Raw genomic sequence first — 18,545 nt, forward strand, 5'->3', positions numbered from 1 at the left:
TAAAAAAAAAATTTTAATGTTTATTTATTTTTGAAGGAGAGAGAGAACAGAGTGTGAGTGGGGGAGGGGCAGAGAAAGGGAGACACAGAATCTGAAGCAGGCTCCAGTCTCTGAGCTGTCAGCACAGAGCCCAGTGCAGGGCTCGAACACACAAACTGCAAGATCATGACCTGAGCTGAAGTCAGTCGCTTAACTGATTGAGCCACCCAGGCATCCCAGGTCTACCAGATATTTAAAGAAGAGTTAATACCTATTATTCTCAAACTATTCCAAAAAAATAGATATGGAAAGAAAGCTTCCAAAATCATTCTATGAGGCCAGCATTATTTTGATTCCAAAATCAAAGATTTCACTAAAAAAGAGAACTACAGGCCAATATCCTTGAACATGGATGCAAAAATTTTCAACAAGATACTGCCAAATCAGATACAATAGTACAGTAAAAGAATCATTCACTGCAATCAAGTGGGATTCATTCCTGAGCTGCAAGAGTAGTTCAATATTCACAAATCAATCAATGTGATATACTACCTTAACAAAAGAAAGGATAAGAACCATATGATCCTTTCAATAGATTCAGAAAAAGAATCTGACAAAGTACAGATCCATTCATGATAAAATCTCTCAACAAAGTAGGGATAGAGGGAACATATGTCAATATAATAAAGGCCATATACAAAAACTCACAGCTAATATCATCTTCACTGGGGAAACACTGAGAGCTTTTCCTCTACAGTCAGGAACAAGACAAAGATGTCCACTCTCACCACTGTTATTTAACATAATACTGGAAGTCCTTGCCTCAGCAATCAGACAATAACAACAAAAAAAGGTATCTAAACAGACAAGGAAGAAGTCAAGCTTTCACTATTTGCAGATGACATGATACTCTGTATAGAAAACCCCAAAGACTCCATCAAAAAATTTCTAGAACTGATACACAAATTCAGTAAGGTTGCAGGATACAAAATCAATGTCCAGAAATCTGTTGCGTCTCTATACGCCAATAATGAAGCAGCTGAAAGAAAATTCAAGGAATCAATCCCATTTACAGCTGCACCAAAAAGTTGTAAGATACCTAAGAATAAACTTAATCAAAGAGGTAAAAGATCTGTATTCTGATAGCTATAAAACACTGATGAGAGAAACTGAAGATGATACAGAGAAATCAAAAATATTCTGTGCTCGTGTATGGGAAGAACAAACATTGTTAAAATATCCATACCCAAAACAATCCACACACTTAATGCAATCCTTATTAAAATACCACCAGGATTTTTCACAGAACTAGAACAAAAAATCCTAAAATTTGTATGGAACCACAAAAGACCCCAAATAGCCAAAGCAATCTTGAAAAAGAAAAGCAAAGCTGGATGCACCACTATTCTGGACTTAAAAGCTAGAGTGACCAAGGCAGTATGGTATTGGCACAAAAACAGACACATAGGTCAATGGAACAGAAAAGAAAACCCAGAAATAGACCCACAACTACATGGTCAAGTAATCTCTGACTAAGCGGAAAGAATATCCAATGGGAAAAAGAGTTTCTTCAACAAATGGTGTTGGTAAAACTGAACAGCAACATGCAAAAGAATGAAACTGGACCACTTTTTTACACCATACACAAAAATTAATTCAAAATGGATGAAAGACCTAAATATGAGATAGGAAACCATCAAAGTCCTAGAGGAGAATACAGGCAGTAACCTTTCTGACATCAACCATAGCAACTTCTTACTGGATATGTCTCCTGACGCAAAGGAAACAAAAGCAAAACTGAACTATCAGGACTTCATCAATAAAAAGCTTCTGCACAGTGAAAGAAACAATCAACAAAAGTAAAAGGCAACCTTTGAAATGGGAGAAGATATTGTAAATGGCATAGTTGATAAAGGGTTAATATTCAAAATATATAAAGAACTTATAAAACTGAACAGCCCAAAACCAAATAATCCAGTTTTAAAAAATGGGCAGAAGACACGAATAGACATTTTTCCAAAGAAGACCTATAGATGGCTAACAGACACATGAAAAGATGTTAAACCTCACTCATCATTAGGGAAATACAAATAAAAACTATAGTGAGATATCATCTCACACCAGTCAGAATGGCTAAAATTAACAACACAGAAAACAACAGGTGTTGGTGAGGATGTGGAGAAAGGGGAACCCTCTTACACTGTTGGTAGGAATGCAAACTAGTTTAGCCACTCTGGAAAACAGTATGGAGGTTTTAGAAGTTAAAAATAGAACTACCCTATGATCTAGCAATTACACTACTAGGTATTTACAGAAAGGATATAAAAATACTAATTTGAAGGGATTCATGCACCCCAATGTTTATGTTTATAGCAGCATTGTCAACAATAGCCAAATTATGGAAAGAGCCCAAATGTCCATTATCTTATGGATGAATAAATAAAATATGAGATATTATATATACATATATATACACACATATATTATACACACACATATACACGTATATTATATATATACACACATATGTATATATGGTGGAATATTAGTCATAAAAAAGAATGAAATCTTGCCATTTGCAACAACATGGATAGAGCTAGAAAGTATTATGCTAAGTGAAATGTCAGAGAAAGACAAATACTATATGATTTCACTCATATGTGGGATTTAAGAAACAGATGAACATATAAAAAAGGAGGGGGGCAAACCAGGAAACAGACTCTTAACTACAGAGAACAAACTGAAGGTTACTGGAGGGGAGGTTGGTAGGGGAAGAGGGGATGGGTTAAATGGGTGATGGGTTTAAGGAAGCCACTTGTAGTGATGAGCCCTGGGTGTTGTATGTAAGTGATGAATCACTAAATTCTACATCTAAAACTAATATTACACTGTATGTATGTTAACTAACTGGAATTTAAATAACAAACAAAAGAAGCAAAGCACAAATCAAAAACCAAAAAAAAAAAAAAAGGGTAAATCCTCCACTTTTGTTCGTCTTTTTCAAGATTGTTTTGTCTATTCTGGCTCCTTTGCATTTCCATATGAGTTAGGATTAGTTTGCCAATTTCTGCACAATAATTGTCTGGGATTTGGGTAGGGGTTATCTTCTATCTATAGATTAGTTTGGGGAATATTGCCATTATAACAATATAAAATCTTGCAGTCTGTGAATGTAGAATGTCTTTCCATTTATTTAGGTCTTCTATAAACCCTCTTAGCAATGTTTTGTAGTTTTTGGTGTACAAGTCTTGCACTTATTTTGTTAAATTTATTCCAAAGTATTTTGCTCTTGATAATATTGTCAATGAAATTCTTAATTTCATATTTGGAGCATTCATTGCTAGTGTTTAGAAATACTATTGAGTTCTGTATGCTGATCTTTTATCCTGCAACCTTGATGTACTTGATTAGTTTTAGTTGCTTTGTAGTATATTTTAGGGTTTTTATATATAACGATCTTGTATATTTTCACATTCCCCCCCCTTCTATTTTCACATTTTTAAACACTTTAACCTTTACGACTATTGCAAAATTATAAAATTAGATTTAAATGGGGTGCCTGGGTGGCTCAGTTGGTTGAATGACCGACTTTTTTTTTTTTTAAGTTTATTTTTTATTTTGAGAGAGAGAGAGAGAGACAGTGCCATCAGGGTAGGGAGGCAGGGAGACAGAGAGAATCCGAAGCAGCCTCCTCACTATCAGCACAGGGCCTGATGCTGGGCTCGAACTCAGAAACTCAGACCATGACCTGAGCTGAAACCAGGAGTCGGACACTTACCGAGCCACTCAGGCACCCCAAGTGTCTGACTCTTGATTTCAGCTCAGGTCATGGTCCTGAGGTTGTTTGGGCTTCTGCACCGAGCCTGTTTGGGTTCTCTCTCTCTCCCTCTGCCCCTCTCTTCCCTCCCCCCACCCATTCTCTGTCTTTCTCAAAAAATTAAAATAGAAAAAACTTTCCTTTGAAAAAATAAAATTAGATTTAAATTTATGTACTTATTTATGATGCAGAGAAGTATAATAGATGATCAATAAAAGACTTTCCAGAAGAAAGAGATACTATATTGAGAGAAAATTTTATGAGGAAATATGGAAATACAGTTTCAGGAAGAAAAGGAATGATGTAAAATTTCCCATTAAAGAGAAGCTTGTTAATGCGGTTTTAAAAATTGGTGAACGATATCAAATTACCTGGTATTTGAGTTTCACTGGCTACATTTAAAACTGTTACATGTTACAGTTTTATTTAAAAATGTCAATTTACAGTAAAACAATTTGCATCTCTTGCAACTGTTTAAGATGAAAATTTTTATGGTCCATATAAAAGGAGGGAGAAGGCACACAGTCACATTTTTTCCAGAATTCTTTGAAGATGTGTACGCACAAAATCCTTTAAACCATCATATTAATGTGTATCTTCCTAACAGGTTTTTCTCTTTGGGATGACTGTTACCTTTCTTCAATTTGGGGAACCTCCCAAATGGCCCCGAATTTAAAAGCCTCACCCAGTGGTCATCCAACAGTCCTCTAATTTTGACTGAGGTAAAGAATACATTTGGAGGTAAGTCACTGCCATCCCTAAACAAGTCACTAGCTGTAAAGGCTAAGGGCATTATACCTGCAGTTTTTTAAAGGCAGGCCGATTGAAGAGTTTAAAATCTGGCGTCCACACTATTTTACTAATTTTAAAGAGGTCTTGAAGAAAGGTAAGGTATGTTCATTTTGCCGTTCCCCTTTTAGCCTCTCACAGTCATAAGAAGTATTAGCACCGTTGCTCTGTATCCTGACGTGTCAGGAATTTAACATTTTGTACCATACTGCTAGATTACACACCCCGAGACTTTTACCACGTAGCGTACGTGGACTTTGGGAGGTAACTGTCTCAGAATGCAGGAGTCACAAAGCCTAGGTTCCAGAAGAGCGGAGAGAATCGGCCTTTGTTCTCGCACGTGCACCGCGCGCAGGGCTCCCTCTAGCCATGACTTCCGTCCCTGCCCACCACTCTCTCCTAGCCTCTCCTAGCCTCTCCGGCAGCCTTGGGTCCGCGGAGGGGGGGGGGGGCGGGGGAGGCAGAAGATATTGCGCAAGCGCGGGGGTTGTCGACGTGGCCGCGGAGACCCGGGTCATCGAGGGTCCGCGCCGAGGGGCTGGTTCGCGTAGTTCTCTGGGGCCTTCCGCCCTCGCCCCTTTTCTCCCCACAGAGTTTCGCCTTGACTCCGGGGTTCGAAGGTGACTGACACACCACCTAGAAGGTCAGGGTGGGTAGGACTTAGGCCGGGCGGGCCGGGGAGGGGGGCGGGGAGAGAGGCGCCCGAGTGGGCGTCACGTGAAAACCTACCCGCAGTGCCCTGATGCGGGAGCAAGAGCTGACGGGCGGGGCGGGGCGGCGCGGCCGCGTGACGTGGCGCGCTCTGGAGCGCGCGACTTGGAATGCTTTGTGAGTTCCGTCGTGCGGTCGCGCGCGCGCTAGTGCGAAGCGTGAAGAACCTCGGGACCGGTCCCGGCCGGGCACTTCGCCGCCGCGCCGCGTCTGAGGGAGCAGGCCTCTGGCCTGCGGCAGCCGGGCGGGGAGCTCTTCGGGTGGCGCCCGGGCGCCCGAGATCTGGAAGGCACAGGTGGGGCGGCGGCCGGCGGAGAAGGATTCGCCCTCGCGCGGACCCCCAAGGCGGGCTGGTGGCGTGAGCTCACGGGGCTGGGGGGAGGGGCAGGACAGAGGAGGCCCGGACGCCCTCATCCAAGTAGGAGATGCAACTGTCGTTGAAGGGAGCGATTTCTAGAGAAAAGTTTGAGAAGTTGTTCACTTAGCCCCCATATCGTACATATTTATGGGACCTGCGAGTTCTGCGCTTCCTGCGCCCTCAGCGCTGCCTCCCACCCCCTCCCCTTTGGTCGTCGTCCTCCCCGAACGTCTCTTTTGACCCTTCTTGCTGCCTCATTCCGCTCTGTTTACTTGGCTTCGAAAATGGCTGTGGTTATTCGCCCTTACCCAGCACTTAGGCTTCGTGAAAGTTCGGTAGTCTTTGTTTACAAAATGTCAGCAACCAACAGCAGTTGTAATGGGAATGGAGAGCGCAGGATTTTGCTCTTTGGAATACATTTGTTCATGTTCATTGGAGGTTGAGCACCGCAGAGGATCTCTCTGACCTGGTTTCTGTGCCTGGAAAGTTTTTCTTGGCATGTGCACTGTTTCGTGACGGGGCATTATTGCGTTACCGTAGGGTTGGCCCAGTTTTCCACTAGTGGATTGCTTTGCTCCCACTTGAGGATCCTCGAAACTTAACTTTATTGCCGTGTCATTTTAATGGGTTTGCGTTCGAGATTGCTGTTGCCTCTGAAATCCTGCTTTAAATAGTTCAGAATTCAACAGTTTTTCTCCAAAATTTCCAAAAGCAAAACCGAGAAAAAATATAGTAAGGTCCCCGGTTACGAATCGAGCTATTTTTTAATTGCTCTCCATTGCAGTATCAAACTTCATTCGGTGTTTTTATAGGAAACCTGTTTGAAACAGGAAGCTTTTATGTGGGTTCTTTCTCACCTGTGGGGCCTTGTGGACCATCATTTATGTATTTCTCCTGACGAGAATGGGATGGGATGGTATTGGAGGGCGTTGCAGACAGGTAAAGTTCCCCCTCCTTTTTTGGTAAAAGGCCAGATAGGCGGGTAGTAGAGCAACGTCTGTATTAAAGACTACTTGTAATGTTGACCTTTACCTTGATCGTTACTGCTTTTAGGGTTTATGGGATTGAACTAAGTTGTTAGTTGTTTGATTCAGAATTTCACCTTTTCTCCTGAGATTTTTTTTAAAGCTTACACACATGCACCACACATTGTACTTACTTTGTTAGAACGTTAAAAAAAAAAAATGCACCGCTTGTATCTGGAACCAGGTTTCGGTTTTAAGACGATTATACTGTTTTATTAAATACTACAGATTGACATTTTGAAGACTTTCTGTTCCAAACTTTAAAAATTAAAATAAGTGAAATCATGCAATAATGGGTTTCATTTTTTCAAGCCTTTGATAAACATTTAATTGCAATTAGGGATATGACAGGCATTTTGTAATTCTTTTTCTTTTTTAGATTAAGTTTATTTTGAGAGAGTGCTTGTGCATGTGATAGAGGGAGAGAGAATCCCATGCATGCTCTGTGCTGTCAGGGGAAGCCCATCTTGGGGCTCTGTCTCAAGAACTGTGAGATCATGACCTGAGCCGGAGTCTGTAGTCTTACCCTTAACTGACCCAACCCAGGCACCCTATAACAGGCACTAGAAAAAATAAAAATACTATTCTGCAGTTGCTACCCCTGTGAAATGCATTTTCTCAGAGACTACAGAGAATATAACATCCTGGGATAAATCCCAAATTAAAAATACAGTATTTTAGCGCACACTTTTCCTTTCTGTGTGTGCAGAGAGTCCAATTACATTTCACCTGATCGATTTCCAGGCGTTTTTCCCTGCTAAACTTCTCCCCCTCCCCCTCCCCCAAGATGGAGGTGCCAGCAAGGAATGCTATTCAGCTGTAGACCCCTGGACACCATCCCCCCCCCACCCCTCACCCCCCATGCCTTGCCTTCCCTCTCAGTAGCCAACCCATTTCTTCCAGAGACACATTATTTCAGGAAATCTTTCAGCACACTGTGTAAAATAAGCTTTGAAATGAAGGTATGCACAAGATAAGGTGTTGAACACTTTTTCATAGGCTATTTATTTAAAAAAAATGTTTTTAACGTTTATTTTTGAGACAGAGAGAGATAGAGCATGAGCGGGGGAGGGGCAGAGAGAGAGGGAGACACAGAATCTGAAGCAGGCTTCAGGCTCTGAGCTGTCAGCACAGAGCCCAATGCAGGGCTCGAACTCACAGACCGTGAGATCACGACCTGAGCCGAAGTCAGACGCTTAACCGACTAAGCCACCCAGGCGCCCCTTCATAGGCTATTTAAATAACTCTTTTTGGGGGCACCTGGGTGGCTTGGTTGGTTGAGCCTCCGACTTCTGTTCAGGTCATGATCTCATGGTTCGGTGAGTAAGAGCCCACATGGGACTCCCTGTTGTCCCTCCCTTGCAGAGCCCTCTTGCAGAGCCCTCTTCCATGCAGATCCACTGTCTCTCTGCCCCTCCCCCCACTAGCTCCTCCTGTCAAAAATAAACATTAAAAAATATATGCTTGTGAAGTACTTGTTTATGTCATTTTCTCATTAACAAGAATGAGAGGTTATGCCTTTTTAATCTTGTTAATTTTTTAATTATTTTTTTAATGTTTATTTTTTGAGAGAGCATGAACGGGGGAGGAGCAGAGAGATGGAGACAGGATCTCAAGTGGGCTCTGCTGACAGCAGAGAGCCCAACGTGGCGCTCGAACTCATGAACCATGAGATCATGATCTGGGACAAAGTTGTACACTAAACCCACTGAGCCACCCAGGCGCCCCTTGTTAGAGTTATTTTAATGGAGTTTTGGGAGGGAATAGAACTAACCACATGTGAGTAACTTGACACCTTTAAATGGAAGCAGGTAACTTTAAAGATTTATCCAGATATTTTTTTCTCATTTTTCTCCTCTCTAATGTGTGTTTCAACCTCATTTTTAATTAGTTGGATAAAATCTGGATCTGTATTATAGTAAATTTTAGAATGAAGCTCTTTGGTTCTAACGTTAGATACATGATAGGAAACTTTTATTTATTATAAGAAACTGGAACAAGAAAATTATTCAGTAGATATATTCCTGTTCTCTTCTGTTTTTAATTAAAAAGATATTTAGAGGGGCACCTGGGTGGCTCAGTCAGGTGGGCATCCGACTTTGGCTCAGGTCATGATCTCATGGTTCCTGAGTTTGAGCCCTGCATCAGGCTCTGTGCTGACAGCTCAGAGCCTGGAGCCTGCTTCAGATTCTGTGTCTTCCTCTCTCTCTGCCTCTCCCCTTTGTCTCTCTCTGTCTCTCCAAAATGTTAAAAAAAATTTTTTTAATAAAAAGATATTTAGGAACGAGCATTATTTATCTATTCAACAAATACGTATTGAGTGCATTCTCTATGTCAGATCTAATACTAGGCTTAGGGAATACAATAGTGAACCTGACAGACGAACAAAGCTCCTGTCTTCTTGAAATATCTTTAGGTAGGAGAAATTGATAATCAGTAAACAAATAGTTAAATTAGATAATTGAAGATAATATTTTCTGTTTGGCAGAAATGGAGCAAGAACCACAAAATGGAGAACCTTCTGAAATTAAGATCATCAAGGAAGCATACACAAAGGCCTTTTTATTTGTTAATAAAGGACTGAATACAGACGAATTAGGTCAGAAGGAAGAAGCAAAGAACTACTATAAGCAAGGAATAGGACACCTGCTCAGGGGAATCAGCATTTCATCCACAGAGCCTGAACACACTGGTCCTGGTTGGGAATCTGCTAGACAGATGCAACAGAAAATGAAAGAAACACTACAGAATGTACGTACTAGATTGGAAATTCTGGAGAAGGGTCTTGCCACTTCTCTACGGAATGATCTCCAGGAGGTGCCCAAGTTATATCCAGAATTTCCGCCTAAAGACATACCTGAAAAGTCACCAGAGCCTCACTCCTTTAGTTCACTTTCTCAGCACACTGAAGTAAATGGAAGCACTTCAACAAGTCCAGGGTTGGTTTCTGCATCTAGTTCTTTATCCTTACCATCTCAGAGTCATCCAGCAGAAGCACCTCCTGCTTATACTCCTCAGGCTGCTGAGGGTCATTATACTGTATCCTATGGGACAGAATCTGGGGAATTTTCATCAGTTGGAGAAGACTTTTATAGGAATCATTCTCAACCACCTCCTCTTGAGACCTTAGGGCTAGATGCAGATGAGTTGATTTTGATACCAAATGGAGTACAGATTTTTTTTGTAAATCCTGCAGGGGAGGTTAGTGCACCTTCGTATCCAGGGTATCTTCGAATTGTGAGGTTCTTGGATAATTCTCTTGATACAGTTCTAAACCGTCCTCCTGGGTTTCTTCAGGTAAGCCAATGAAAAGTGTAAACATAATCTGAAATATGTATGAGATATGTTATTTTTGTTTGTCAATATTATGTATCCAGGAGAATAAATGTAAAAAGATCTTTCTGGTTCTTTTTAATATATTGTATGAAATTTATGACCCTTAAAGATACAAGCTTGTGTTTTACTTTTAAAATTATGATGACAGGACCTGAGGGGTATCGAAGCATTCATCCTTAAAATTTGAATTCTTTTTTTTCTTTTTCTGAGAGACCGTATGGGGAGGGGCAGAGGGAGAGAGAGAATCTTAAGCATGCTCTGTGCCCAGTGCAGAGAGCCCTATGTGGGGCTTGATCTCAGAATTGTGAGATCATGACCTGAGCCGAAATAAAGAATCGGGACACTTAAAACTGACTGAGCCACTCAGGTACCCATAAAATTTCAATTTTTTATTGAAGAAGAAACCTAATAACTTTAATTTCAGAAGAGATTTATGTAACTCATGTGGATGTGTAAATTTCCACAAATATTGTCAAGCCCCATCTGAGCAGTTGATCTGGGCTAGACGCAGCCCAGTATATAGAACAGTGGTTCCCAACCTCACCCCCCAACCCAAGGACATTTTGGGAACGTCTAGAGACATTTTTGGTTGTCACAACAGCTATTGTTGTGCTACTGCTCCTGGCAGATAGTAGGTAGAGGCCGGGGGACTGCTAAATATCTAAACAGTATTGCTTCTGTCCATAAAAAAATTATCTAACTCAAAACGTTAATCATGCACAGGTTGAGAAACCTTGGTCTAGAAGTAGAGACTCTGATGATAATTTAAGATGCATTTTAACATTCCAAGCAGATAAATTTACCAGGATGCTCTTTGTCGAGGAGTAAAGACTGGTGCTATAAATACAGGATGTTAGGGCATTGTTATAGAATTAATGAAGTATTCTGAAGGTGATGTTCCAATAACAATGTATTTTTAAAAGATTGGACATTGGTACAAAATAAGGACTCCATTTACATTGGGTATAACAAAGGAGTTTGCTTAGAAGGGAGATGACTGTTTGAGCAAAGCAGGTCCTATTGTCCAGAGTCCAGATGATGTGGTTGGTTTAGTTATGGCACTAGTTAACCAACTGAGCTACCCAGACACTCCCCTGGTTTTAGTTTTAATATACCTTTTAAACCTATTACATTTATAGTCCATTAATTAGAACTTAGACATAAGTTGCCCCCTGAAAGTGAATCTGGGTGAAATCAGCCTGTGGTGGATGAGCCTTCCAGTTCTTAATGCTCTACCCTGAGAAAGGTCTATAAGGTTTTATTTCAGAAGATTTGGGGATACTCCCTTTCAATCAAGGTGTCCAGAATGTAATTAATCTTAGAGAAATCATGACATTGTAAAATAAAACTTTCCCAAACTTCAGTTATGTAAGTATAATCTTTACAACTTTTTTGTCAATTTCCTATCTCTGCTATAACTTTCCTAATATTTGAATTTAAATGTCTCATTTGTTAATTTTATCCTAACCAATAACAGCTGTGGAGTTGAGAGAAAGATGTATTTTTTTGTTAATATATATTAAAACACATTACTACTCAAATAGTCTGTATATTACTTAAATTTATTTCATATACTATTCATGGCAATATATCATGCTTTGGAAAATGCAGTAATCAATTTTGTGACTTCTCTAAAGTTTGACTTTTATAAAAGTTGGAAAGTGGCATTTGAGATGACTAAAAAAGACAATCTATAAAAGAATTTGAAAATGTTTTTTAAGCACTTTCCAAGAAAGAATCAGATTTGGATTCTTTGATCCCTGCAGGTTTATATTCTGTTGGTCAGAAATGATGGCAGTATACCAGAATTTTTCATTAAAAAAAATTTTTTTTTAATGTGTACTTATTTTTGAGAGAGGCAGAGTGTGAGCGGGGGAGGGGCAGAGAGAGAGGGAGACACAGAATCCGAAGCAGGCTCCAGGCTCTGAGCTGTCAGCACAGATCCTGATGCAGGGCTCGAACTCAGGAACCACAAGATCATGACCTGAGCCAAAGTCAGACGCTTAACTGACTGAGCCACACAGGCGCCCCGAGAATTTTTCATTTTTTATATGAAATCTTCCATGTTCTTTGACTCATATTTACTATACTATATTTTGATAATAGATTGTTCTTCCCCATTTCTTATTATTAGGAAGACCATGTGTCCTGAGTGAGCAACACAATTATATTCTCCTTGCTCAAAGAATGTAATCTCGGGCGCCTGGGTGGCGCAGTCGGTTAAGCATCTGACTTTAGCCAGGTCACGATCTCGCGGGCCGTGAGTTCGAGCCCCGCGTCAGGCTCTGGGCTGATGGCTCGGAGCCTGGAACCTGTTTCCGATTCTGTGTCTCCCTCTCTCTCTGCCCCTCCCCCGTTCATGCTCTGTCTCTCTCTGTCCCAAAAATAAATAAAAAACATTGAAAAAAAAAATTAAAAAAAAAAATGTAATCTCAATGGAAATGAATTCATTTGGATATTATGATTTAAGCTTAGTCTTTTCTGAATGTAGATCTCCAGAAAGTAAGCTTAAGTCTTCTTCTTTTTTATTTTTTTTTAATATTTGTGTATTTTTTAGAGAGAGAGACAGAGCGTGAGCCAGGGAGGGGCAGAGGGAGAGTGAGATACAGAATCAGAAGTAGGCTCCAGGCTGTCACCACAGAGCCCGATGCGGGGCTCAAACTCACAAACTGCGAGATTGTGACCTGAGCCGGTCAGATTCCCAAATGACAGCCACCCAGGAGCCCCTAAGTCTTTTTTTTTTCTTCAATGTTTACTTGAAAGGGAACATGTACGTGAGGAGAGGAAGGACAGGGAGAGAGAGAATCCCAAGCAGGCTCTGCCCCCTCAGTGCAGAGCCTAATGGGGAGCTCAATCCCATGAACCATGAGATCATGACCTACGACGAAATCCAGAGTCTGATACTCAATCTAGCGCCACCCATGTGCCTCATCCAGTGAGCTTAAGTCTTAGCATATGGACAATCTGATGATATTGCTGGGCAGCTTTGTGTCATTTTGATTGAACTTAATAATAGAAGGTAACTCCATAAACATAACTTCATGTTCTATTCTAGCTAGGTCATGTCAATTTCTAAAAAAAATTATTCAAGATTATGAATTCTGGGTATTAAAGTAATTGTCTGGCTTCTCTGGTGCCAGATCTGTGTTTAAATCCTAGCTCTACTTTTTTAGTTGACTCTGAGCAACTTAATTAAACCTCTCTATGCCTCATTTTTGTACATGAAATGATAACTAACTTCATGGAATTGTGAGAATTAATTAAATCAGTAATTATATGTACTTGAAAACAGTTTGATTTTATGTATTTCCACAAAGAGATGTCTAATTTGAATAATATAGTTTTGCTTTACTTTGACCATTATTTATTTAAAACTAGACTCATTATTGGTTAATAGTGGGCTATTTAAGGTCACTAATTTCAACACTGTATAATTAGTGGAGCAATAGCATTTTTAGGACAGTTCTTGTGAGTGGTATGCACAAAGATCATACTAGCAAATAGCTAATTTTTAGTGGAGAATCATTGATTCTGTAAAGCTTTGTAAAATGCATTTAGAACTTGGAAATGTTTATTTTCTGGTATAACAATTCTAAAACTTCAGTGAAAACCTAGTTCCTTTGATTAATTTTTTTTAAACTAATTCCTTCAGGTTTGTGACTGGTTGTATCCTCTAGTTCCTGATAGATCTCCAGTTCTTAAATGTACTGTGGGAGCCTACATGTTTCCTGATACCATGTTACAAGCATCAGGATGCTTTGTGGGGGTTGTCTTGTCTTCTGAATTACCAGAAGATGATAGAGAACTCTTCGAGGATTTATTAAGACAGATGTCTGACCTTCGGCTTCAGGTAATGTATGATCATCTTTAGGATGAAAATCTCCTTTAACATAAGCAACTTTTGCTTTTAGAGAAATTGTAATAGGCTGTAATGTAATCAGAGTTAGGAGATTGAGAATATATAATTTGTGTGTTCACAAATACTAGTTGGAAATTGGTTATAAGTAATGATTAGGATTGTGAGCTCTGGGTTTGAACTTGAGCTCTTCCACTTAATAGCTGTTTAACTCAACTTATTGATCTTCTTTTTAGTTTCCTTATCATAAAATGGAAATAATATCATCTGCTTTATTGGGCCGTGGTGAAGATTTAAAGTTAATGTTGTCTTACATCAGTGCTGGCAAGCGGTAGTGTTCTGTGAATGTTAGCTCTTGTTATCATCACTGTGTTCCTGCTCAGTTGGAAAAATAGGTTAAGGGGACTAAATGGTGAAGTGAAGGTAATTTTGGCATTAGCATATGGGCTAAGTTGGACATTTTAGGGGTGTGATTGGCATTTTGAGGAAGAAACAGGTTTTATTTGAGGGAATTATCTTTGTTCTCATGATAAGTGAAACCAAATAAAGAGAAAATAAAGTATGATTTAAAATATGGTTGGTCATCCTGTGAATTTTCCTTATTTGAGCCTGTTTTTTTTTTTTTTTTTGCCTGCATGTTGATCTGTTATGGGGAGATAAAATAGAGTATTAAGGAGAGGCTTTCTTTAGTTGTTCTTTCTCATCCTGATGTAGGACAAGAGGGGAAAAATATTTTTGTTGTGAATATTGACCGTTTTCTGAAGTTGAAGGAGATTCACAGCATAATTGTATAATCTTTTATTCTCTAGTCAGTGTGTATTTAGAATCCATTGTTTAGGTATTAAATGGTGGGTGGGAAGACAGAATAAGACACTATAAAGATATGTAACAACTCCTATTGTCTTGTACTTACAGTGGCTGAGTAACCACAGTACAGTATGATAGGTGATGAAATAAAAGTATACACACAGTTCAGGAAGGAGATCAGGGAGGATTTCACAAAATGGTTTCCCTTGAGTTTAGTCTCGAAAGCTTTGTTACTCTTTTCTCAGGAATTAGAATGCTCTTTCAATTCATACCTATATTGAAAAGATCACAGATGATAGGAATAGACTACTGGCTAAACCAAAGGTCAGAGTCATCTGTAGCATTAGGTTACATGAACTACATATGAGAATGATCTGGTGGCCAATATATACTTTAGCATAGCCAATACTAAACATTTAAGGTATATTAACAAAACATGTGACCCCCCCCCCAGACAGAAATGTGTGTAGCCTTAGTGTGCTCATAGAGAGTAGTTTATAAAGACAGAAACATGACCAAGTGGATAGGTGTTCAAGTCTTAGCTTTGCCATTTACTTAGCTGAACAAAGTGACATTTTTAATTATTTCAGACCTATTATAGAGCAGTTACTCCTTTCACCCCTACATTCATTGGACATATATTACTAGGATTTAGGAAAGAAATTAAACCGACTTTTAGGTTACATGTTTACTTTTCTCTGGTGTTATTTTTTGGTTGCACGTCATTTTTATTTTATTTTATTTTTAATATTTTTTAATGTTTATTTTTGAGAGAGAGAACAAGTGGGGGAGGGGCAGAGAGAGGGAGACACAGAATCTGAATCAGGCTTCAGGCTCTGGGCTGTCAGCACAGAGCCTGATGCAGGGCTTGAACCCACGAACTGTCGGATCATGACCTGAGCTGAAGTCAGATGCTTAACCAACTGAGCCACTCAGGCGCCCCTAGTTGCATGTCATTTTTAGTTTGCTCTATTGTCCCAGAACTCCAACTGTAAACAAAAGTTAGTTATTAGCTATAATTTTGACTTGTTTTTACTTTTAAGTATTTATTCAGTAAAGTATATGCAAGCAAAATACCTGTAGTTTTAAGTAAAAAAAAAAAAAAAACCACAAAATCAGTTTTCCAATAATGCAGAGTGGTTAAACAGACATGAGTTTATTGCCTTTATCTATTTATTTTTTAAGTTTGCTTATTTTTTGAGAGAGAGAGAGAGAGAGCGAGCAGGGGAGGGACAGAGAGAGAAAGAGAGAGAGAATCCGTACTATCAGCACATGGCCTGATACAGGGCTCAGACTCATGAACCATGAGATCATGACCTCAAACAAAATCAAGAGTTGGACAGTTAACAGACTGAGCCACCAGGCGCCCCTTGTTCATTGCTTTAAACTTACTTAGTCTTATATTTATCTGTTTCCTAAAACTTATAATTTGTTAATTTAATTAAATTCAAATGTAGCTACATCTGATTTAATGATAACTTACCCTAATAACTGCTGTAAGTGTATCTTTTATGCTTTGTCTTTGGAAATTTGCTTTAGGCCATATGCTACAAACTAAAGAACTCAAAGGGTTGAGGTTTGGATGATGAGATAAAACAAAATTATAGAAGAAAGACAAGTAAAAGTGGTCATATTTAGACTATCAAACACTGATAGTTGAACAAGTTGAAGCTTCTAAGTTGAAGCTTAGAGCATAGCTAAGAGGGCAGTCATTTGAGAAAATTTGAATTTGAGCTTAGTCCTTTACCCCTTAGGCCAACTGGAACCGGGCAGAAGGAGAAAATGAATTCCAAATCCCTGGAAGAGCAAGATGTTCCTCTGACCAGTTGAAAGAAGCCAGTGGCACTGACGTGAGACAGTTGGGTCCTTCATTGGACCAAGACAATAAGGACGTGCGTCATAAGGGAAAACGGGGGAAAAAAGTAAGTAAAAAAACAATAAGGTATGTGTGTGAGTTCTATTCAAATGGTACCTTTCACCTGGTGAAATAAATAAATAAATCTTATTCTTGTTTACTAAAGCAGAGCAACTTGCAGTCATAAAATGATCACTGGTAAAAATTGTTAGAATCAGCTTTAATATTTTCCTTTACAGTGTTTGTGACTTAAACTGTTTTATAGCATATTCTGTGTTTTGGGGGATAGGTTTTTTTTCAAGTATTTGAAAGATTTTTTGTATTTACATTAATGCATTTTTTTTTGTTTTGTGGTGTTCTCCACTTTCCTGTATATACCAAGGTCTTGGGGCTAGGTATGCTTTTCCTTACACTACCATTTTTATTCAGTCTTGTTTCTTTATGGATTGTCATCAGGAAAGAGAATGGATTTTTAAAAATATGTTTAGTAGGTTTTTTTTCATCTCATGAGTATATATTCTCTAAATGGTAAATTGGGAATACAGTTTGGTAAGTATTTAGTGCCAGAATGCTGAGCATAGTGGAAAAGTTAAATTTCTTATCCTAAGGAATTTAATATCTAGTGAGGAGGACAGATTAACAAAGAGATAATTTCCCTATCTAGTGTGATCATTAGATGAAGGTACATAGGTTATATAGAAGGCTAGATTGCACCACCTAACGTACAACCTAGTCTCATAGAGAAGTATGGGCATATGGTAGTGTGGGAAACTGTAAGGAAGGCTCTCCTGAGAGGGCATTATGGCTAAGATGAGTTCTGAAGAATGAAGCAAGAGCTGGCCATACAAATAGCAGATTGAAGGGGATTCTGGGCAGAAGTAGTAATATAAGCAAATATATGAAGAAAGAAAATCGCATTGTGAGTATTGAATTACAGTTTTGTATCCTTCATTGTTGTATTCTGCAGTGTAAGTGCTCAATAATTATCTGTGGAATTAATGCATACCACTTGAATGTTCTACATTCATTTGTAGTTTATGTTGAATATCTTAGACCAGCTTATGAAGACATTGGGAGTCCAAGATGGTTCAAAGAAATACACTTACTTAAAAAATTTGTATAAGTTAATGCACAAAAAGAAATCGAAAAGGTAGAAACGATACTTAGGGAAAAGTAAGTCTGCCTCCCTGGCCCTCAGCCACCTAGCTCCCTGCTCTAAGACACATTGCTGCTAGCTTCTTATTACTCTTGCTTATTACTTTTATTCATTTTCAAACATATATACATACACATTTATTTTGTGTGTGTGTGTGTATGTGTACACACATATACGTAATTGTTAATACAAATGGCAGTATGTGAGACATAACTGTTTTGCTTCTTGCTTTTTTACTTAACAGTATATTTGGAAATTTTCCACATTGTTGAAAACTTCCATTTTTAAAACAATTTGTTGACTAAAAAGAAATCAAATTATGTAAACAGATATATACATTGAAAAGCTTTACTCCCACCTTTATCCATACCATTTTCCCCTGCCACTGTAGGTAAATCACTTTTTATCAGGATCTTGTATTTCTTCCCCAGGTTTCTTGAGGCAGATGAAAGCAAGTAAAAACTGTTAGATTTCTCTTTCATAAAAGGTAACATCATAGAGTGTTCTCTATTTTATTTTTTTATCTGATAATAAATTCTGGGAATCTTTCAGTGTTAATAAATGGAGAACCTTCTCGATCTTTTTTATAGTTACCTCATATTTCGTTGTATGAGTTTATCATAGTTTTCTTTAACCAATCTTTTATTGAGGAATATTTGGATGATTCCAGGTTTTTGCTATTAGAAGCAGTGCTTCAATGAATAACTTTTAGATCCATTGATTCATACATTGCAGGTAATTCATAAGGTAAATTCTTAGAAGTGGGGCTACTGAGTCAATAGATAAATGCATTTGTAATTTTGATGGATTTTTTTTTAAATAATTTTTTTTAAGTTTATTTTGAGAGAGAGTGTGA

At 38.8% G+C, this 18,545-nt stretch overlaps 1 protein-coding gene across 5 annotated transcripts in view; it reads left to right on the plus strand.

Annotated features, from left to right (window-relative positions):
• Window positions 1-18,545, plus strand: part of SPART (spartin) — a 92,084-nt gene that overhangs the window by 54,786 nt on the left and 18,753 nt on the right. The window contains exons 1-4 of one of the 5 annotated variants that reach the window (XM_058687333.1): window positions 4,419-4,537; window positions 9,168-9,976; window positions 13,668-13,865; window positions 16,433-16,600. In XM_058687333.1, the coding sequence (XP_058543316.1) occupies window positions 9,170-9,976; window positions 13,668-13,865; window positions 16,433-16,600 (1,173 nt within the window). In that variant the 5' untranslated portion in view covers window positions 4,419-4,537; window positions 9,168-9,169. Of the gene's footprint in view, window positions 1-4,418; window positions 4,538-5,322; window positions 5,414-5,458; window positions 5,592-9,167; window positions 9,977-13,667; window positions 13,866-16,432; window positions 16,601-18,545 lie in introns of those variants that run through there. The other 4 variants (XM_058687342.1, XM_058687360.1, XM_058687329.1 and 1 more) reach the window with 4 other exon arrangements.

The sequence above is a fragment of the Neofelis nebulosa genome, chromosome 1 (assembly GCF_028018385.1).
Source record: "Neofelis nebulosa isolate mNeoNeb1 chromosome 1, mNeoNeb1.pri, whole genome shotgun sequence".
Classification (NCBI taxonomy): Eukaryota; Metazoa; Chordata; class Mammalia; order Carnivora; family Felidae; genus Neofelis; species Neofelis nebulosa.